Source organism: Pseudophryne corroboree, chromosome 2, assembly GCF_028390025.1.
Source record: "Pseudophryne corroboree isolate aPseCor3 chromosome 2, aPseCor3.hap2, whole genome shotgun sequence".
Taxonomy (NCBI): domain Eukaryota; kingdom Metazoa; phylum Chordata; class Amphibia; order Anura; family Myobatrachidae; genus Pseudophryne; species Pseudophryne corroboree.
Genome location: NC_086445.1, coordinates 491,687,126 through 491,710,538, shown reverse-complemented (window position 1 = coordinate 491,710,538; position 23,413 = coordinate 491,687,126). Strand labels below are relative to the sequence as shown.

The 23,413-nt window shown below is 46.7% G+C and overlaps 1 protein-coding gene across 6 annotated transcripts in view; it reads left to right on the top strand.

Annotated features, from left to right (window-relative positions):
• The first annotated feature begins 6,887 nt into the window (after positions 1-6,887).
• Positions 6,888-23,413, top strand: part of REPS2 (RALBP1 associated Eps domain containing 2) — a 286,422-nt gene continuing 269,896 nt past the window's right edge. For 3 of the 6 annotated variants that reach the window (XM_063953934.1, XM_063953933.1, XM_063953932.1), the window contains exon 1: positions 6,890-7,295. In XM_063953934.1, the coding sequence (XP_063810004.1) occupies positions 7,095-7,295 (201 nt within the window). In that variant the 5' untranslated portion in view covers positions 6,890-7,094. Of the gene's footprint in view, positions 7,296-23,413 lie in introns of all 6 variants that reach the window. The other 3 variants (XR_010226433.1, XR_010226459.1, XM_063953935.1) reach the window with 2 other exon arrangements.

Sequence of the window (23,413 nt, the reverse complement as noted above, 5' to 3'; positions counted from 1 at the left end):
TGCTGTTGGAGCACTACTTGAGTTAGTGCTACTCCGACCTCCAGCTGTTCTCTGGATCTTGCCCTTATCAGGAGATCGTCCAAGTAAGGGATAATTAATACGCCTTCTCTTCGAAGAAGGATCATCATTTCGGCCATTACCTTGGTAAAGACCCTGGGTGCCGTGGACAATCCAAACGGCAGCGTCTGAAACTGATAATGACAGTTTTGTACCACGAACCTGAGGTACCCTTGGTGTGAAGGGCAAATTGGGACATCAAGGTAAGCATCCTTGATGTCCAAGGACACCATAAAATCCCCTTCTTCCAGATTCGCTATCACTGCTCTGAGTGACTCCATCTTGAACTTGAATCTTTGTATGTACAGGTTCAGAGATTTCAGATTTAGAATAGGTCTTACCGAGCCGTCCGGCTTCGGTACCACAAATAGCGTGGAGTAATACCCCTTTCCCTGTTGTAGAAGGGGTACCTTGATTATCACCTGCTGAGAATACAGCTTGTGAATGGCTTCCAATACCGTCGCCCTGTCTGAGGGAGACGTTGGCAAAGCAGATTTTAGGAACCGGCGAGGGGGAGACTTCTCGAATTCCAACCTGTAACCCTGAGATACTACCTGCAGGATCCAGGGGTCCACCTGCGAGTGAGCCCACTGTGCGCTGAAATTCTTGAGGCGACCCCCCACCGCCCCTGAGTCCGCTTGTAAGGTCCCAGCGTCATGCTGAGGCCTTTGCAGAAGCCGGGGAGGACTTCTGCTCCTGGGAAGGGGCTGCTTGCTGCAGTCTCTTACCCTTTCCTTTGCCTCGGGGCAAATATGAATGTCCTTTTGCTCGCTTGTTCTTATAGGAACGAAAGGACTGCGGCTGAAAAGACTGCGTCTTTTTCTGCTGGGAGGGGACTTGAGGTAAAAAGGTGGACTTCCCGACTGTTGCCGTGGCTACCAAATCCGATAGACCGACCCCAAATAATTCCTCCCCTTTATACGGCAATACTTCCATATGCCGTTTGGAATCCGCATCGCCTGACCACTGTCGTGTCCATAGACTTCTTCTGGCAGATATGGACATCGCACTTACTCTTGATGCCAGAGTGCAGATATCCCTCTGTGCATCTCGCATATAAAGGAATGCATCCTTTAATTGCTCTATAGTCAATAAAATACTGTCCCTATCCAGGGTATCAATATTTTCAGTCAGGGAATCCGACCAAGCCACCCCAGCACTGCACATCCAGGCTGAGGCGATTGCTGGTCGCAGTATAACACCAGTATGTGTGTATATACTTTTTAGAGTATTTTCTAGCCTCCTATCAGCTGGATCCTTGAGGGCGGCCGTATCAGGAGACGGTAACGCCACTTGTTTGGATAAACGTGTGAGCGCCTTGTCCACCCTAGGGGGTGTTTCCCAGCGCGCCCTAACCTCTGGCGGGAAAGGGTATAACGCCAATAACTTCTTTGAAATTAGCAGTTTTTTATCAGGGGTAACCCACGCTTCATCACACACGTCATTCAATTCCTCTGATTCAGGAAAAACTACAGGTAGTTTTTTCAGACCCCACATAATACCCCTTTTTGTGGTACTTGCAGTATCAGAGATATGCAAAGCCTCCTTCATTGCCGTGATCATATAACGTGTGGCCCTACTGGAAAATACGTTTGTTTCTTCACCGTCGACACTAGATTCGGTGTCCGTGTCTGGGTCTGTGTCGACCGACTGAGGCAAAGGGCGTTTTACAGCCCCTGACGGTGTTTGAGACGCCTGTACAGGTACTAACTGGTTTGCCGGTCGTCTCATGTCGTCAACCGACTTTTGCAGCGTGCTGACATTATCACGTAATTCCATAAACAAAGCCATCCATTCCGGTGTCGACTCCCTAGGGGGTGACATCACCATTACCGGCAATTGCTCCGCCTCCACACCAACATCGTCCTCATACATGTCGACACACACGTACCGACACACAGCAGACACACAGGGAATGCTCTGATAGAAGACAGGACCCCACTAGCCCTTTGGGGAGACAGAGGGAGAGTTTGCCAGCATACACCAAAGCGCTATAATTATATAGGAACAACCTTATATAAGTGTTGTTTCCTTATAGCTGCTTAAATATATATAATATCGCCAAAAAATGCCCCCCCTCTCTGTTTTTTTACCCTGTTTCTGTAGTGCAGTGCAGGGGAGAGCCTGGGAGCCTTCCTAGCAGCGGAGCGGTGTAGGAAAATGGCGCTGTGTGCTGAGGAGATAGGCCCCGCCCCCTATTCCGGCGGGCTCTTCTCCCGGTTTTTCTGAGACCTGGCAGGGGTGAAATACATCCATATAGCCTCATGGACTATATGTGATGTATTCTTTTTAGCCAGAAAGGTATTAACATTGCTGCCCAGGGCGCCCCCCCCAGAGCCCTGCACCCTCAGTGACCGCCGGTGTGAAGTGTGCCTGAGCGCAATGGCGCACAGCTGCAGTGCTGTGCGCTACCTCATGAAGACTGAAGAAGCCTTCAGCCGCCGGTTTCTGGACCTCTTCTTACTTCGGCATCTGCAAGGGGGTCGGCGGCGCGGCTACGGTGACCCATCCAGGCTGTACCTGTGATCGTCCCTCTGGAGCTAGTGTCCAGTAGCCTAAGAAGCAAATCCATCCTGCACGCAGGTGAGTTCACTTCTTCTCCCCTAGGTCCCTCGTTGCAGTGAGCCTGTTGCCAGCAGGACTCACTGAAAATAATAAAACTATCAAAACTTTTACTCTAAGCAGCTCTTTATGAGAGCCACCTAGATTGCACCCTGCTCGGACGGGCACAAAAACCTAACTGAGGCTTGGAGGAGGGTCATAGGGGGAGGAGCCAGTACACACCACCTAGTGGTCAAACTTTTAAATTTTGTGCCCTGTCTCCTGCGGAGCCGCTATTCCCCATGGTCCTGACGGAGTCCCCAGCATCCACAAGGACGTCAGAGAAATATATATGTATATATATATTGGTAGATGCTCAATTAGCTTAGTGATATCATTCAGGTGCTCGAAAGGGAGGGGTATTTCTAAGCAAGAAAAAAAGCCATTTGTTTCCCCCAGCACCCTGAATGATAACCGTAACCAGATTTAAATTCCACATAATAATAGAATTCAGAGATCTTCGTTACACATATTTGCGCAAATGTGTGAATAAGCCCCAAAGCCGCATCAAGGCGTCTCTGTATATTTGGGGTCCCTAGCGCTATATCTAGGTGCAGGGTGTGGCACCCCAAAACACCAGCATAAGCCAGAAAGCCCAGCGTAGCATACCAGTGAAAAAACTATAGTGTTAATAAATTAGTATTTAGGAAGCCGAAGCTATAGAGAAAGTGATACAAAAATGAAATGCAATTAAAATAGAGAAATAGTGTTAAAAAATTAATAAGTGAAAAGTGTTAATAGAATGTAAGGGTATGCCACACTAAGGCCATCCAGCTCAGCCAGTCCAGAGGCACCACACCTCACACCTCCATTACCCTAATCTGGGTCTAAGATTAACCAGCATGGAGCCACATGATAATGGCTCCTTACTACAATATGTCTAAGCTAAGAGCTACCTACCTTGGAGCAACCCCATAATGCTCCATGTGGCGTGTCAGGGCCTGCACCTCCTCCTAATGCAGGAACCTCTCTGCCTCTCACAACAAACATATATATTGGTAGATGCTCAATTAGCTTAGTGATATCATTCAGGTGCTCGAAAGGGAGGGGTATTTCTAAGCAAGAAAAAAAGCCATTTGTTTCCCCCAGCACCCTGAATGATAACCGTAACCAGATTTAAATTCCACATAATAATAGAATTCAGAGATCTTCGTTACACATATTTGCGCAAATGTGTGAATAAGCCCCAAAGCCGCATCAAGGCGTCTCTGTATATTTGGGGTCCCTAGCGCTATATCTAGGTGCAGGGTGTGGCACCCCAAAACACCAGCATAAGCCAGAAAGCCCAGCGTAGCATACCAGTGAAAAAACTATAGTGTTAATAAATTAGTATTTAGGAAGCCGAAGCTATAGAGAAAGTGATACAAAAATGAAATGCAATTAAAATAGAGAAATAGTGTTAAAAAATTAATAAGTGAAAAGTGTTAATAGAATGTAAGGGTATGCCACACTAAGGCCGGCACTTGAAGGGCGGTGCTGAGTAAAACAACATTAAAAAAATATATATGTAAGGCCACCGCTCTCTGCTCACAACTCCTTCACTGCTGCGTCGTTCACTCCTCCTCCCTTCTGTTACCCGCCCCGATGACCGGGGGCGGCACCTTCACCCAGGGAGGAAAGGACTTCTTCCACTAACGGCAGATCCGTCACCCCTTGCAGAGGGTGGGCGGGTCCCTGGGACGCGCTCCACAGCAGCCCGGCTGGATTGGACTGGATGGAGGGACTGGATGTTTCCGCAGCGATGGGGGAGTGGTTCCCAGTGTTCCCGTGGCTGGTGCGCAGGGGGGTTTGGAGAGGACGCGAGGCCGGGTGCTCGGCTCCTGCGGGGGTAAATGGCATCCTGCTCAGTGTCCCCGTGTCTGGTAGGCAGCCGGGGGAACGTGGGTCCTGATGCTCAGTGCTCGGCTTCGGCGGGGGAGAGTTGCAGCTGGCTGTGTGCTCAGTGTCCCTGTGGCTGGGGGGGAGGGAGAGGAGACGCTCATCGCTCTGGTGGGTGTAAGTGGCAGATGTGCTTATTGTTCCCGTGGTGGTGATGGCGGGTATCTGTGTGCTCTGTGTCCCAGTACTGCCCAATCTGCCATCTACCCTTACCCCCTCCCTACTCTCCAGCACTGCGTGCCCCTAACCCTCTCCTTACCCTAACTGCCATCTACCCCAACTCCCCAGCACTGCCCATAGTACTAGCTGTCTTTAACCCCCTCTTTTCCCAAGTACTGCCCCAGTTATATACCCCTACCCCCCAGGCACTTTCCATAGTACTGCCTATCTCCCCTTGCCCCAGCTATCTAATACCCTTCCTACTCCCCCAGTACTGCCTCTCCCAATAAACCTCCTTGCCCCCAATAGTGCCTAACTACTAGCCACCCTTACCATCTCCCTACCACTCAGTGTTACCTGCCTCTAACCCCCTCCTTGCCCTCCAGTACTGCCCCAGCCGCTATCTACCCTTACCTCCACCCTATCCTAAGCACTGCCCCAACATCTGCATGACCCCCTCCCCCACACACACACAAACACGCCAATAATATGTTATGGGACCCAGAAATGGTGAAGTGTGACCCCAATTTTCTATAGTGAGGGGTCCCAGGGACCCACAATTTTTTTTGCTCCGTGCGATCACTGATGTTGCTCCCGTCCCTGCTCGGCTGCCGGCGGCTGTGTAGAGCGCTGTACTAGCTCACAGCCATACGCCGCTCACCACCGCCAGCCACTCACTGCTCACCGCTCACCATCTGCCAGCCACCAGCCGCAACAAATGAGTCAGGTAATGTTCCCCTGCTGTCACCCTCTCTCCCTGTCGTTACTGTCCCTGTCCCTACTGTCACTCTCTCTCTCCCTGTCATCACTCTCTCTCTCCCTGTCGTCACTCTCTCTCTCTGCTGTCCCAATTTCGGCTCATTCAGTGTGCTATAATGTGTTATTTCGGCTCATTCAGTGTGCTACAATGTGAATTTGGGCTCATTCAGTGTGCTACAATGTGAATTTCGGCTCATTCAGTGTGCTACAAGGTGAATTTCGACTCATACAGTGTGCTACAATGTGAATTTCGACTCATTCAGTGTGCTATAATGTGAATTTTGGCTCATTCAGTGTGCTATAATGTGAATTTTGGCTCATTCAGTGTGCTATAATGTGAATTTTTGCTCATTCAGTGTGCTACAATGTGAATTTCGGCTCATTCAGTGTGCTACAATGTGAATTTCGGCTCATACCGTGTGCTACAATGTGAATTTCGGCTCATTCAGTGTGCTATACTGTAATATGAATTTCGGCTCGTACCATGTGTTATAATGTGAATTTCGGCTTGTACCGTGTGCTATAATGTGAAAGGGGCACCAGTACTAGATAGTATAAGGGGTTCTACTACACTGGATATGCCCCCTTTTGGATGACCACACCCCCTTTTCTGGAGCGCGCGCGCATAATTGGGTCCTTGATTCTTGCATATCCCGACTTAAAAATTTCCACTTCGACCACTATATATATATATATATATATATAATATACATGCATACATACAAAAGTCCCGGCACTCCTCTTAAGGTAAATACATGCTGCGGAGCTCTCCCAGGGGAATGAATCCTCTATGCATAAACGTGGAAGAAAGGCGGCACTCGGACAGTATATATATATATATATATATATATATATATATACATACATACAAAAGTCCCGGCACTCCTCTTAAGGTAAATACGTGCTGCGGTGCCCTCCCAGGGGAATGAATCCTCTATGCATAAACGTGGAAGAAAGGCGGCACTCGGACAGTATATATATATATATATATATATATATATATATACATACATACAAAAGTCCCGGCACTCCTCTTAAGGTAAATACGTGCTGCGGTGCCCTCCCAGGGGAATGAATCCTCTATGCATAAACGTGGAAGAAAGACGGCACTCGGACAGTATATATATATATATATATATATATATAATTTTTTTTTGACATTTGGTTTGAGGGGGGGATTTGCCGAAGATTTGCCTAGGGTGCTGGGAAACCTTGCACCGGCCCTGACTGCTACTAATTAGTATGGTCTCCTGCATTAGGCTATTAGTACATAGTAGTGTTATAAAGAATAAATTACATAAACTGAGGGTTCTGCTCAGCATAATATGATCAAAAATTGGCTTGATAAATATCCCCATTTGTGTTTGCTGTGCATTGAAGTTCTTCCATGGATTTTTGACCTATTAGCAGCAGGGGGCAGCAGAATACCAAGCCGTGCGCACAGTATAGCAGCAATGCAGAGAGAGGATGTATCACCAGCTGCAGTAACACCTCCTCCTATTTTCAGCTTTTTATCTCTAGTAGAGAAAGCACAGGAAGAGAGTGACAAACGTACAAAGTAAAGGAAAGGCAGTGCTCCCCGCCTTGTGTTTTATTAGCTTGGGTTCATTACGCTGTTATTCCCAGGCAGGAGCAGACCTATGGACTCAGCACCTTCAGTGGTGCCTGCTGGCCAAGCAGCTGCGGGACCGTATCTACCTCTTACTGACAATGAACAGAAACGTTACTCAGAGCTTTTCTCCTTGTGCCAGGTTGAAGGATCTGCAAGACTGGCAGCTGATAGCAGCAAAGTGGGTGAGCTGTTCAGAGGATCTCAGCTACCTGCTGAAACTTTACACCAGGTGGGTTATTATCACTGATGTTTCAGGCTGTGTGACCCATTCACAGCTGAAAAGGGGATGGTGCATTATATCTGTGGCTTGTGTCTGCAGCTGATAGAAATGGAAGTACCATCTATTATATCATTGCCCTATGACTATACCAAGCAAGTAGTGTGAGTGTTGATGTCAGATTAGACTTTCCAGACTTACAGGACCAGTTAGGCCTCTTCTTAATGCACTGGAATTACCAGTCAGCTGAGGTTGTGCAAATGCCTTCACTGCTGATCAGCATATAATGGAATAAGCGTGTCTCCTGGGACCAAGTACTCTGCTTAGTTTTGTAAAGCAAACCACAGCAACAATGACAGTGTTAAATAATGGTGTTTGTCGAGGAATAAAATATTTTGTTAAGAGCAGCACAATACTGTTATCACATATGTCATATTTACCTCTCTCTCTCTCTCTCTCTCACTCACACTCACACTCACACTCACACACACACACACACACACACACATTAAAGTGCCTATAAATTGTTTTATTATTATTGTGCTGTGTTAGTGCTCTGTCTACTGCAGGAGAGTGCTACATACCTTCCTAAACAACAATAGCACTTTAAGAACCTGTTTTATTTTATGGATTTTACCTTTTAGCAGTGAAGCAAATGGAAAAAGCTGGCAATACCAGTTAATAATTCACACAGCGCCAGACATTATTTACCATAGTCTAAGCAGAATTTGCTAATCAAGATTGCCTTCCTATTGGCGCCATTTTTTAATATAGTGATCGGTCTGTTAAATAACACCTAATATTATATTTGCATGTATTTATTCAATTGAAATCATTACAACGTTCGATGAAGAATATGTGGAAAATCCGAAAAATACACCAGTGTGGTAAAAGTTCGGAACATGCGGTACACTAACCATATGTAAATTTTTACCATATCTATCTCTCTGTCTAGAGCTGTCTATAGTAAAAGGTTAGTGTAGCCTATTTTCTGAACTTTAGCCCACCAGTGTGCTTACTTCATTGTGGTGAAAACCCCTCTTATTCTTTGCTATGTGTCAGGAACTAAGGCCCTCATTCCGAGTTGATCGCACCAAGCAACTTTTTGCTGCTGTTACGATCATCTAATCTCCGCCTATGGGGGGTCATTCCGACCCGATTGCTCGCTGTAGTTTATCGCAGCAATCTGGTCGGAACTGCGCATGCGCCGGCTCTGCAGTGCGCCGGCTGTCGTTGTTGCCTAGCGTCGTTGTTTAGGGGGAGCAGTCCGGCCAACGCAGGTCTGGCCGGACCGTTGGGGGGGCGGGCGGGCAGCGGCAGCGATGAACAGAAATACAAAAGCATCGCAGCTGTGCGATGCTTTTGCATTTGTGCGGGGGGGGAGGGCCGGACTGACATGCGGGGCGGACTAGCCCTGTGCTGGGCGTCCCCCCGTATGTCAGGGAAGATGATCGTAGCTGTGCTAAATTTAGGACAGCTACGATCAACTCGGAATGACCCCCAAGGGGGAGTGTATTTTAGCATAGCAGGGCTGCGAATGCTTGTGCAGCCCTGCTATGCTAAAAAAGTTTCCTGCACGAAGAGAATCTAGAGGCTACCCTATTGATATAGCACCTATAAATTATGAAGCACTTTACACAGAAAATGTATCATTTACATCAGTTTCTGCCTCAGCAGAGTTTACAAACTACATTTCCTACTTTACAGACACACACATTAGGGCTAATTTATCAAATTTCAATTGACCACTCAGTATGTTTTTTACATGTAGAAGAAACACATGGAAACATACAAACTCCACACAAATTTGGTCAGGGTTGAAATTTAATTCATGATTCTAATACTGTGAGACATCAATACTAACCATTGGGCAACCCCATTGTGGAATTGTATATCTATAGATGGACTTTGCCCAATATAAAAAAACACAGATGTAGCTCATGCAGTATGTGTTCCAATACCCCTTTTCCACTAGCTCAAAAAACACGGGTAAATGCACGGGGGCGCGCATTTACCCGTGTTTTTTGCAAGTGGAAAAGGGTAAACCCGGATCAAGTGATCCGGGAATCCTACCCTGGTAGCTAGCCGGGTTGAACACGTGTTCAACCCGGCTAGCTGTCTAGTGTGAAGGGGAGCCGTGTCGAGGTGACACGGCTCCCGTTCACAGTGCATAGGGAAGGCGGCGCTGGGAGATCATGTGATCTCCCTGCGCCGCCCCTGCTGTGTCACTAGAAGCGTCACCAACCCGGCATTTGCCGGGTTGTGACTGCTAATGGGAAAGGGACCGAGCACGGGTCGCAGCAGGGGGCAGCTCCCGTGTCAGGCTCCCGGCTGCGACCCGTGCTCGTTAGTGGAAAAGGGGTATAACTCTTCTGCTTAAATTAAAAAGTCTTAAATGATGATAAACTGAGAAGGATTGTTAAAAAAAAAGGGAACAATTTGTATTGACATTAATGGTTCGAAAGTGTTAGCAGGGTTACACTGTTGCACACTTTGGGCAAGATTCAGAGTTAGGCGTAAAAGAAAAAAAAAAAAAGCAATTTGCACCTTGGGAAAACCAGTTGCACTTTTAAAGTGGGGCAGAGTTGGAAAGGGGTTTAATTCTAAATTTTAGTCTAAAAACAAAGCTGGAACAAGAGGTTTGGTTGATCTTCTGCACTAGTTATCTATTCAGCATTCTAAATGACCTCTTACTTTACTTTATTTCATATACAAGTGGAAAAAAGTTGCAGGTGCACTATCTCACACCAGCTCAACCTGTAACAACCAAAGGCATTTAGTATAATCCTGGCCAGGGCTATGAGTTTACCCACCTCGCCAAGGTAGCCTCTCATTGGGTAAGTCCCTAACACTAACTATAGGGGTTCAGGTCCGGGGGGCAGGACACCCCAGAGCCACCCAGCCAGACAACCCCAGGGCACCGCAAGAGTGATACAAATAAAGGGTTAAAGAGGTAGGAGCTGCTGCATGTGTGAGTGATGTGAGGAGTGAAAAAAAATTATGTGAAAATGTTACATATATATAAAACAAACTATAAGTGCCAGAGTGTATTGAAATAGTGTTAGATTGCAATGCCCTGCGGACGTCCAGCCACGGCAGGTACAGGGAGCCCGCACCCCAGAGAACCCCCCCCAATACTGACTATCATAGTAAACAAATGTAGGAGTCTTACTAAAGTGTGCTCACTCCACATATGTAAGTCAGAGTGCTGGGCTATCTATTTAAAATCAGTAAGGGGTGAGTGGGGCAGGGTGCTAAACTAGGCTGAAGGTGTCTAATGCCTTCAGATATATGTATAAATACATAGAATCAGTTACGAAAGGAGGGGGGCCCTAGTTTGCACACTATAATTAAGTAATGAGGTGCTACTCTGCTTGAGACTTGATACAGTATACAAGGAGAAAAAAGTTGCAGGTGCACTATCTCACACCAGCTCAACCTGTAATTTCTCAAAGTATGTTTATTTCTCTGGGAGTGTTGCCCTTGACAACCATATAAATTTCATAGCTGCCTAGTATTTGGGGGGTAATTGCTGGAACATCCAGTATTTTCCCTGCATGCAAAAACTATAAATGCATTTGCACCCTTCCTTTGCAATATGGATTGTTCCAGGAGCATGTTAGTTGAATTTTGGTCCTTTTTTAAAATTTAAACCTTATGGGCCCTACACACTTAAAGGTTTCATTGAAAGATATGAACGATCTCGTTCATTAATGAACGAGATATCATTCATATCTTTGTGTTTAGGCACCAACGATGAATGATGCGTGGCTCCACGTTCGTTCATAGTTTGGTGCCGACTCGTTCATACCTGCAGGCCAATATGGACAATCCTATCCAAATTAGCATGCAGGGCTATGGAGCCGGGTGACAGGGGGAGTGAAGAAACTTCACTCCCCCTGTTAACCCCCCCCCCCCCCCTGCCCCCCCCATGCGCATCGGCCGTCGGGCCAGCTCAGCAGCCAGTCACAGAGTGTGTAGGACCCTAATCTCTTAAAAAGGCCCTGTGCTTACGGTAGAATCTATATCCCTTTCGCAGAAAGGACTCCGATGTGACATAAAGTGGGGGCGGAAGTTGTCTTTTGCTCTCACAGCATTTTTATTTCTCTCTCCAGTCTGGGTTATTTTCTTGTATAACCTGGATTGGGCTTCGGCTCAATATCTTGCAGAAAACACTTTTGTGCGAGATCGGTCTGCTATAGCCTTGCTGATTCGGCCGGGTGAAAGAATTCCCCACTTAATGCACAGCTGGAGATATTTAAATTCTCCATGGTCTGTCATTTAATACATTTTGGAGAAGGAGTAATAACCACTTTTTCCGTTGAAAATGCATAAAAAAGGCATTATCATCTTTTCATACATTTGCCCCTAATACCCCTTTTCCACTGACTTGATAATCCCAGGTTATTGCACATGAGCATGCATGAACCCAGGATTTTTGTCAGTGGAAAAAGCTCCACTCGGGTTCAGTCTTCCTGGAATCCTTCCCGGGTACCAAGCAGGGTTTTACACAGGTGAGCTGCAGTGGAAACGGGTTACCCAGGTCGTCCGACCCAGTATCCATTCACAGCATGGGGAGAGCTGCTTTCCATGCGCAAGGAGATGATGTCATCTCCAAGTACCAGCACTGCACCGGTGTGCAGTATGATCGGTGCCAATACAGGAATAATCCGGATCAGCACAGAGGTGGAAAGGGGTCTGTCCTGAGTCTTATCTGGTTTAAACCATCTTCCAAATCCTGGGTCAGACCCAGAACTTTAGTGGAAAATTGGTATTAGTTACTAATAGAAGCCTGGGTCAAGGAGCAGAGGGAGCAGCATAGTCAAAATGTAAAGCCAGAACAGTGTACACGGCATAGGAGATGCTGGCTGAGTGCTCAGAGGCCGAAACTAATTTCTCCTGAGAGAAATGTCCTTAAAACAACTCTGATAATGTTTTCTTTATCCACATACAGTAGCTGTGATGGTAGAGTAGTCACACAGAAATTCTGCGACCATTGTACCTCCTCGTATAACCTTGATTTGCAGATATGGCGTAGCAAATGTCTGATGAATTTCCAATTTTTTAAAAAGTAGCATATACTTGTAGCCAATAACAGCTACTGTAATTATAATTTTATGGTTTCACAAGTCCCTCTCTTGTCTTTGGACGGACTAAAAACAGTTTAGTCATTTATAAATAATACATAAAGTGGATAAAATGGCTAATAGATATAGGCTAGCCATATAATTCCACAACAGACCCAAACTCCATTTTCAAGCCAGATCCTCAGACAGAGGAATAAATGTAACCACAGATTAGTTGTAGCTGTGGGTATGGAGAGATGCACCAAGCATCCTACAGAGGAGTAGGTAGTGGGCATGCTCTGGGACCTACAACTGCCTGGGTCATCACTGCAGGTTCTTCTGCTTACAGTGTTGTTGCCAAACTTTTGTGCCATCTTTTCTTATATCTTACTATATAGGTGGATATGTCCACCTGTGACTTGACTTATACCTCACAAGAACTATTGGGGATACATTATTTAAATGAATTGGTTCTATGCAGATTTCTGTTCATCTTGACCTTACTAATTGTGACAGCAGTCTGTTTTAAGGGCCCTACACACTGCGCAACCCTCCGCTGACTTGCCCGACCGCCGATACGGGAGATGGGCGACCCGGCAGCGGGGGGGAGGTGACGGGGGGAGTGAAGATTCTTCAGTCTCCCCGTCACCCGGCTCCATAGCAGTGCATGCAAATATAGACTAAATCGTCCATATTGGCCTGCATGCACAAGCGACGGGGCACAAACGATGAATGAGTGCGGGGCCGTGCATCGTTCATCGTTGCTGCCTCCACACTGAAAGATATGAACGGTATCTCGTTCATTAATGAACAAGATTGTTCATATCTTTCAGTAATATCGCCCAGTGTGTAGGGCCCATAATTCATATTCATTTTTTTATTACTATGTGTGTGGATTTGATTATTATTTTGTATATTCTATGAGGATCCATATGTATTTATCGATTTTTAAAGTTTCAGATTTTTCTTTGGTACCTGGGTATTATTACCGCAGCACTGTATAACTTTATATTTTTGTGTTTTTGTACAGAGGTTGGTGAGTTTAGTGGTCTGTTTTTACAGTTTCACTAGTTTTTACAGTTTACTAGGTTTACTTTTTCACATTCATTATAGGACATATTTTTGTTTTGTGCCTGTAATTTCTTAAACTTGTCTTCTACAAAGTGGACAACATTATTGTTACTTATTTTTTTTACTCTAGTGTGTTTCACATTTATGTGTCATCACTACTGTTGCTGTAGCTTTGGGGGAAAAAGACATTGCAGTAAAGGTAATGCAATTCTGCTGTAAAAGTGGATTCAGTATGATATCCCGCCTGTCGGGACCTTGGCGGTCAGGAGACTGACGCCGGGATTCCGACAGACAGCCAACCGGTGTGGGGATTCTGGCGTCTGTATCCTGACCGCCAGGATCTTGGTAGTCGGCAACTTGATTGCCTCCCGTAAAAGTACTTATGATATTTAAGATGGTCAAGATTGACTTATATAAAGGAGGTTACATTTAATGTGGATTATTTTATTTCATGTTATTACATTGAAATACTTGTATTTTATTTTTCTTCATTTCATTATTACGGCTCTGAAATCAAGCATTTAGAACCACCCCTCGCTGTAGAAATCCTGCATTTGCCTCTGCATATTTCTATTTGGGTTATTGGATTTTATAAATTAAATTATAGGTGAAGGACCCCATCCCTACTAAGGCTCTATTCAGAAGAGCCTTTTGTAAGCACTCACTCATGAGAAACCCTGCAGGCACTATGATATCAATCCTGATGTTTCCTCTTCTCATGCATGACAAACCAGAAACTGCACATTTTTTATTTTCTGTTGTTTTCGCTGTCACCCACCTTTTACATTGCCATACCTTCCAACATTTAAATTGCAAGATCTGGACAAAAGATCTGCACTGTTCTGCATTCACCCACCCTTATCTGCAAAAAGACACTCACAATTGCCTGAACTTATAGTTATATCCCCCGTCCTGTTTGGCGTTTGCTTATTTTAAGAACCCTGCCATAATCGGGACTAATGGGAGGTGCACTATACACAAAATAATCCTGGTGTCCGCAGTATTTTTAAGTCAAATTTCTCTTAAATTAGTGTATCCGTTGCCTGAATGATGACAAAATAAGCTTTTTGAATCACTGATTACTAGTGGGGTAAAGAGGCAACTGGGAATACTGATACATGCCGGAACCCTATGTATCACTGTAGTAATGAACAGCTATGCATTTATTTAAGCATCTTAAGCCTATACTGTATACTAACAAAATAGAACAGTATTCAACAAAAGCTCAAAAAGCAGCCCTAACTTGACATGACCAGGAATTGTTTCACCACATTTTTATATCCAAGAATCTAAATACAAATGGGCAAGTATAAAGTCTGGGTGCTAGTATAAAATGTAATAAAACATCACAACAACATCCTTTGTGTCAAATGATCTCCTTATTCAAGTATACGTGTATAAGCCTAGATACCATCCACAGAAATGGTCTCCGTAACGGCCCATATGTGCCTATGAATTTAGATTTTTTTTTTTTTTTTTAATCTCCATTCAAGCACATAGATACAATATATGCATAGGTGTCAGAACGGAAAGGGAGGGGGTGGCTCCATGCACTATTTAATCATTTGAGGTGATTCCAGTCAAAGTATTGGGTTGTGGGAACACAGGCCGTGTGTCTTTGGTCTCTGGACGGAAATAACCCCTTTCTGGTTGCTCCACTTCCTCCCTCCCTGCAGCCCTTCTCCACCTGCCTCCTGGGCCCTCCTCCCCCCACACCTAGCTCCGACCCTTACAGTGTGTGGCTAGTTACTCTGGGCAGGCACCTCCTGTGGTACCAGACCTATGCCCTTCTTACCTCTTAATTCATCTGTTCCTTCCTCCCCTCTTTCCTGTGAGCTCCCCCTTGGTCCCTTCTCTCGTCCTAACTTGGACCCAAATACCCCCCAACTGCCCAACCCACCCATTTCCCACTGGGTTCAGCTGAAAATATACACTGTAAGATGGAAGAGCCAAGTCTCCTTACCCTCCATGCACATCCTCGGACAGGATGGGAGCTATGAGTAGAGCCTCTGGATCCCTCCTGATAACAGCCACTCGCACACATTGTGTCTAATGACTGTGCATGCACAGTAGATCCAGAGCATAAAGTAAAGCGATCGTTGATGCAATCACTTTATACATCACAGGGACGGGCTCCTCTTGACGAAGGAGCTTAGGCTTTGAAATGTTGATACCTGACTACACTATGCCTTTTCGGCAACAAAATCGTGCCTCCTTTGTGCCATTGTTCTATTGGAATTGGATACATACACTTCTCAGGCACCGGGCCAGCTTTTTAGAAAGTAAATTGCTGGCAGTCTTGGATAAATATAATATTTATATTTTTATACATACACAACTTTTGTGTCGAAACACAATCAAATACTGCATGGATGCATTGATTTCTAGTTATACAATTTTTTTTTCATCCTAACACGGCAAATAGATAACATAGTTGGGTTAGTATGCTTGATAATATTATAAACCCAGCTTTCCCAAAGGAATTATGAAAGGCCCCAGGTTAATTTGAGCATTGATAACTTTTTCTCCTGTTGATCTGCATGTTGAGTAAAGCAGGAATTTAAATCTCTTTTTGGCCTAATTTCTGCGCTTAATCTGTTCACGGTGCTTGGAGAGAATTAATTTTCTTTAAATCTGGCCTAAAATGTTTTGAGGTGAAGTTCTAATGCCAAGTTGGTGCTCACTCCAGACGGCATACCTGTAGTCACTGCCACCCTTCATCATCATCAATTTGTCAGTATCCTTCCTGGGCTGCTTATATTTATAATTTTCTCTATAATATAGTAATCTTTAGGGTCATTGTACTTTCTCTTACGTCCTAGATAATGCTGGGGACTCCAAAAGGACCATGGGGTATAGACGGGATCCGCAGGAGACATGGGCACACTATAAGACTTTGAATGGGTGTGAACTGGCTCCTCCCTCTATGCCCCTCCTCCAGACCTCTGTTAGATTATGTGCCCAGGAGAGACTGGACACACACTAGGGGAGCTCTACTGAGTTTCTCTGAAAAGACTTTGTTAGGCTTTTTTATTTTCAGAGAGACCTGCTGGCTAAAGGCTCTCTGCTTCGTGGGAGTGAGGGGAGAGAAGTCAGACCTACTTCTTCTGAGTTAAGGGCTCTGCTTCTTAGGCTACTGGACACCATTAGCTCCAGAGGGTTCGATCACTTGGTGCGCCTAGCTGCTTGTTCCCGGAGCCGCGCCGTCAACCCCCTCACAGAAGCCAGAAGAAAGAAGCCGGGTGAGTATGCAGAAGGCAGAAGACTTCAGTGACGGCAGAAGACTTCAGTAACGAAGGCAGGGGCGGAAGTCCCGGAGGCAGCGGAGTCGGCTGCCGCCGGGCTCCTAGCCTGAAGAGGGCGCCTCGCAGCCCCCACTGACTTTACACAGATTGACATGCGGACGAGCGTCCGCATGTCAATCTGCGGTCTCCCTCCCTGCTGTGTTGGAGGGACACGGAGCGCATAGAGCGTCTCTCCTGTGTCCCTCCTTGGCTCTCTCCCCCGGCTGTCTAATACAGGAAGTGCCGTTCGTGAGCTCTGATTGGCTCACGAACCGGCACTTCCTGTATTAGACTAGCCGGGGGAGAGAGCCAGGGAGGGACACAGGAGAGACGCTCTATGCGCTCCGTGTCCCTCCAACACAAGGAGGGGGGCAGGCACTGGGGGCATATACCTGGCACTGGGGGGCATATACCTGGCACGAGGGGGAGGGGAGACCTGGCACTGGGGGGCATATACCTGGCACTGGGGGGCATATACCTGGCACTGTGGGGGAAGACCTGGCACTGGGGGGCATATACCTGGCACTGGGGGGCATATACCTGGCACTGGGGGGCATATACCTGGCACTGGGGGTGAAGAACTGGCACTGGGGGGCATACACCTGGCACTGGGGGGCATATACCTGGCACTGTGGGGGAAGACCTGGCACTGGGGGGCATATACCTGGCACTGGGGCGGGGAGCATATGTGGCACTGGGGAGAGGGATATATTTGGCACTGGGGGCATATACCTGGCACTGTGGGGGAAGATCTGGCACTGGGGGCATATACCTGGCCCTGTGGGGGAATATCTGGCACTGGGGGCATATACCTGGCACTGGGTGCATATACCTGGCCCTGTGGGGGAATATCTGGCACTGGGGGCATATACCTGGCACTGTGGGGGGAAGATCTGGCACTGGGGGCATATACCTGGCCCTGTGGGGGAATATCTGGCACTGGGGGCATACACCTGGCACTGTGGGGGAAGATCTGGCACTGGGGGCATATACCTGGCCCTGTGGGGGGAATATCTGGCACTGGGGGCATATACCTGGCACTGTGGGGGGAAGATCTGGCACTGGGGGCATATACCTGGCCCTGTGGGGGAATATCTGGCACTGGGGGCATACACCTGGCACTGTGGGGGAAGATCTGGCACTGGGGGCATATACCTGGCCCTGTGGGGGGAATATCTGGCACTGGGGGCATATGCCTGGCACTGTGGAGGAATATCAGGCACTGGGGGCATATAGCTGGCACTGTGGGGGAGTAGGCACTGAGGGGGCATATGTGGCACTGTGGTGGAATATTTGGCACTGGGGGGAGCAGGCACTGAGGGGGCATATGTGGCACTGGGGGGGGGGGTATATTTGGCACTGGGGGCATGTACCTGGCACTGGAGGCATATACCTGACACTGTGGGGGAATATCTGGCACTGGGGGCATATGTGGCACTGGGAGCACGGCCCTAGCAACAAGCACTACCCCCTAGCAACGAGCATGACACCCAGTGCATGAACCCCCTGGCAACGAGCATGACACCCTGAGCATGAAATCCCCTGGCACCGTGCATGGAACCGCTGGCAACGAGCATGACACCCAGTGCATGAAACCCCTGGCAACGAGCATGACACCTTGAGCATGAAAACCCCTGGCACCGTGCATAGAACCAAGAGCATGAAACCCCTGGCAACGAGCAGGTAATTTAAAAGTAATTAGAAGCCTTACTGTAGAACTTAATGTGTAATGGGCATTACGGTGTGTGGCATAATGTATCACGGACATTGCGGTGTGTGTCATAATGTGTCGGGCATTACGGTGTATGGTATACTATATCGCGGGCATTGTGATATGTGGTATAATGTCTCAGGCTCATTGTGGTGTGTGTTATACTGTGTCAAAGACATTGTATGTGCTATAATGTATCAAGGGCATTGCAGTGTGTAGCATAATGTATAACGGGCATTGCGATTCCTGTCATAGTGTGTCGGGGGCATTACGGTGTGTGGCATAATTTGTTGTGGGCATTATAGTGTGTGCATATTGTGTCATGTGCATTATTGTGTGTGGCATAATGTCTAAGGGCCACTGCAGTATGTGGCATAATGTATACTGGGCATTACTATAAGGAGGAAAAATTACAAATAATGTAAGGGGCATGAATCAGGATTATTTTTTTTTCCCGTCTGGGCGTGCAGGTTGGAAAACTGGGGTATAACGCAGTCTTTTCCTGCAATGTCACGCCCCTTTATGGTAAGCCACGCCCATCCCAGCGAAGCCACACACTCTATACTGCCAATTATGGAGGGGGGGGGGGGGGGGGGGGGCAAATAATGTTTTGGCTTGGGGGAGAACAATTTCTAGTTACGTCACTGAACTGACTCATTCCTGTAAGCCGCCACCACAGCGCAAACCCCAGGAGAGTACGCTGGTGCGCGCCTGCTGTGGGAGGTAGGAGAGGAGCTGCTGCTACCGTTGCCCCGCTGCTGTGGGGAAGGGGGGGACGGGATGGATGGACACACGTGCGAGGCGGAGTTTAAGAGCTGGTACCACGCTTGCCTTGTATTCCACTTCCTAATTGCGCTCTGCCTCTGGTAATTGGGGAGGAGAGTAGAGCCTTCTTTCACTACACAAGGTATCCATCTATGCTCCCTTTCTCCCTGCATAAGTGCACTGCCAGTATACTGTATGTATGTTTGTATATATAGATAGAGGTAGGGGTCTGGCACAGCCACATAATAGACTAATACATTGGGTGCCCTCACAGCAAAGTAGTTTAGCAAAATAGAGGTGGTGCGGCACTCCAATGATTTGCACACTGACACCAATTGAAGTAGTGCAACGTTTCAATGCCCGTTTAATAAATCTGCATTTTTGTCATATATACAATGACCCCCATTCTGCCTCATCCCGTCCTCCAGACCTCTGTTACTCCATCTGACCCCCCCCCCCCATTTGCCAAGTCCTTCTGCCCGCCCGCGACCATCCCTCCCCATCTTCCTCCCATAATTAATTGTCCTCCCGCAGGGAATACATATGTTTTACCGACAGACAGGCAAAGAATAGCTCTCACCGCAAGAGCTGTCCTTTGGAAATTTCTTCATGCATACGCCATTATGCTTGCAAAGAATGGCAGGATATATATATATATATATATATATATATATATATATATATATATATATATATATATATATATATATATATATATATATATATATATATATATATAAATATATATATATATATATATATAGCCTGCAGGATCAATATTGGTGTGGTGTGTGTGTATGTATGTGTATGTGTGTATATATATATATATATATATATATATATATATATATATAATTTTATTTTTTTGCCTCTATATAGGGGGGCACCTGTATTTATATTGCCTCCGGGCGTCTAGGACGAACTTACGCAACTGAACGAAGGTACAGCGCAGCGGTCGCGCTGTGCTCCATGCTCCCACACACACACCAATGGCACTCACAGGGTGCAGGGCGGAGCGCCCTGGGCAGCAGGTTACTGGAGTTTTCACTGGCAAAAAAGCATATTAGAGGTGCCTGGGCACTATATATGAGACCCCCACCAGTATAATAATTTGAATTTGAGCGGGACTACATCGCACCGGGTGGGGGCGTGGCTTAGCCGCACAGCTTACCAGTGCCATTTTCTCTCTTCACAGAGCATGCAGAGACGCTGGCCCGGACCTCCACTCTCCTTTACAAGTACAGGGAGCAAAATGGGGGGGGGGGGGGGGGGCACAGTCAATTGGTGCTATATATATATATATATATATATATATATATATATATATATATATATAACAGCGCATTGATCATATATCATTTGTTAGTAGTATATGTGCGCTGGGGTGTGAGCTGGTATACTCCCTCTGTGTTCTCTCTAACAGGCTTCCCTGTGGGTCTGTCCCCTATTGCCAGTGTGTGTGTGTGTGTCGGTACAGTGTGTCGACATGTCTGAGGCTGAGTGCTCCTCCCCGGAGGAAGTTTCTAGGGGCGCAGAGAAGGATTTGGGAGTGACTCTGTCGGCACAGCCGACTGCTGATTGGGTGAATATGCTGAGTACATTGAATGTAAATGTGGCGTTATTGTCTAAGAGGCTGGATAAATCTGATTCTCAGACACAAACGTGGAGAAAATCCATGGAGGACGCCTTGTCTCAGGTACAGGCCCCCTCAGGGTCACAGATTCGTTCCTTTACCCAGATGGCAGATACGGATACCGACACGGACTCTGATTCCAGTGTCGACTTTAGTGAAGCCAGTTTAAAATTGGTAAAGAGTATTCAGTATATGATTGTGGCTATTAAAGATGTTTTACATATTTCTGAGGAACCTCCTGTTCCAGATACGAGGGTTTGTTTATTTAAAGGGAAAAAGCCTGAGGTGACGTTTCCCCCTTCTCATGAACTGAACGCTCTTTGTGAAAAGGCTTGGGAGTCGCCTGACAAAAGGTGGCAGATTCCCAAGAGAATTTTTATGGCATATCCTTTTCCCTCTGACGACAGGGAAAAGTGGGAGCCATTTCCCAATGTGGACTAGGCTCTGTCCCGACTGTCCAAAAAAGTGGCGCTTCTGTCTCCTGACATGGCTGCCCTCAAGGATCCTGCGGATCGCAAGCAGGAAACGACATTAAGGCCATTTATGTCACTACGGGTGCACTCCTCAGACCTGCCGTGGCGTCGGCATGGGTGAGTAGTGCTATTGCGAAGTGGGCTGATAATTTGGCATCTGACATGGATACCCTTGATAAGGATAACATTCTTTTGACTCTCGGTTATATCAGGGACGCTGCAACTTACATAAAGGATGCGGCGAGAGATATTGGCCTCTTGGGATCAAGGGCCAATGCCATGGCAGTCTCGGCCAGGAGGGCGCTGTGGATTCATCAATGGAATGCTGATGCCGATTCCAAGAAAGCTATGAAACCCTTTTAAAGGTAGTGTCTTGTTTGGCGACGGCCTCGCTGACCTGGTGTCTACCGCTACTGCGGGTAAGTCATCTTTTATTCCGTATGTTCCCGCACAACAAAAAAAAGCGCCCCATTATCAGATGCAGTCCTTTCGGCCTAATAAATACAAAAAAGGAAGGGGCTCGTCCTTCCTCGCTTCAAAAGGTAGAGGAAGGGGAAAAAGGTCGCCTGCTGTGTCTGGCGCCCAGGACCAAAAGTCCTCCCCCGCCCTACGAGTCCGTGCCGGTGGGGGCCTGTCTCCGAATCTTCAGTCAGGTCTGGTTTCAATTGGGCCTAGATCCTTGGGTCTTAGACATAGTGTCCCAAGGGTACAAACTGGAGTTTCAGGAGATGCCCCCCCCCCCCCCCCCGCCGATTTTTCAAATCGGCCTTGCCAGTTTCTATCCCACCTAAATATCAAACCAATAATTATGACGACTCCCAGGATACAAAGGAGAAACTTCCCTACACTCATAATAACATTTTGAGCCCACTCTCCTAAACCTGAGAACCAATTTCGTGGGTTCAACCATGAGACCCAGCCGGTCAGTTCATTACTCACAGTCGCCAAGGTAAGGTTGTGTTTTCCTCCTGAACTCCCACTTCAACTGCAAGATATCGTCCATCTTTTGATCGATGATCTCCGTTGGGTCGTCAGTACTGTTCGTAATATACGTACAGCACTTCACCCCATATTGAGTTGCCAGAGTAACACAGTACCCACCTGTCACGGTTGTGATATAATTTAGGACCATCTTGTGCTGAATCAGTTCCTTCTTGTAAGCTTGTAACTCCCTTACCGTATACCTGAAGGTGTCGTCATACATCTCAGTGATATTATCTATCAAGTTCGCTAGTGCATGGATATACCTATAATTTATAATTCCTCTGGCAGTACGGGTGATGTCTAATGCGAGAAGGAGTTGAATCCCGGTGGATTCGTGGATCAAATCCGAGGCTGCGTGCTCTGTCCTATCTATGAGGTGTCTCTTGATGATGTGTTCATAGTGAGTATGAGTATAAGGAGCCTGAGCACTCCGGTGAACGTCTTTCTTCTTATCATGGGTTATGGTCATGACCTCTGGCAGTACTCTCCCAATATAACACAATCCCTCTGAGCTCGGGGCAAGCCACTTGTACGCCTTCCTCCCACATATGAAATAGGCATCATCTGGGAGAACATAGGGGACAAAATATGACATCACCATATTACAAACTTTCCAAGTAAAGAAACCCATCCCTAGTTCTCCCATCTGCTCAGTACAAGTATCGGGCTGGATGATATGGGCACAATACCCTGGCGATACTTTTCCAACACACATGGTCTTGCTTCCACGAGTATACCTATACCGAAAATACCTCCCACTGTTGGCTATTTGGCGTACAAGTTCAGAGTCTATGGGTATCCTATCAGCTCTGTGTGAAAAGGTCATTGTCTGGTTATCATCAGACAATAACCCCTCACAGTGCCTCCGAGCTCCCTGACTACCAGAGCGCTTACTGATGCCAGCCTTTACCAAAATGATGCGCTGATCCTGAGATCCTACAAATTCATACTTGCCATCAGAACCCATTCCAGATCCCTGCTCGACCTGTCTGGGACCCTCACAAAAACAAACTGTCCTTATCAAAACCAGAATTACTAATAGAACCCGAAACGCAGTCTCTTGTGATCGATCCATTTCGTTAGGGGAAAGGAGGAAAATAAGAAGGAGAAAAGTAAGGAAAACTGCAGGGGGAGGTGAAAAAA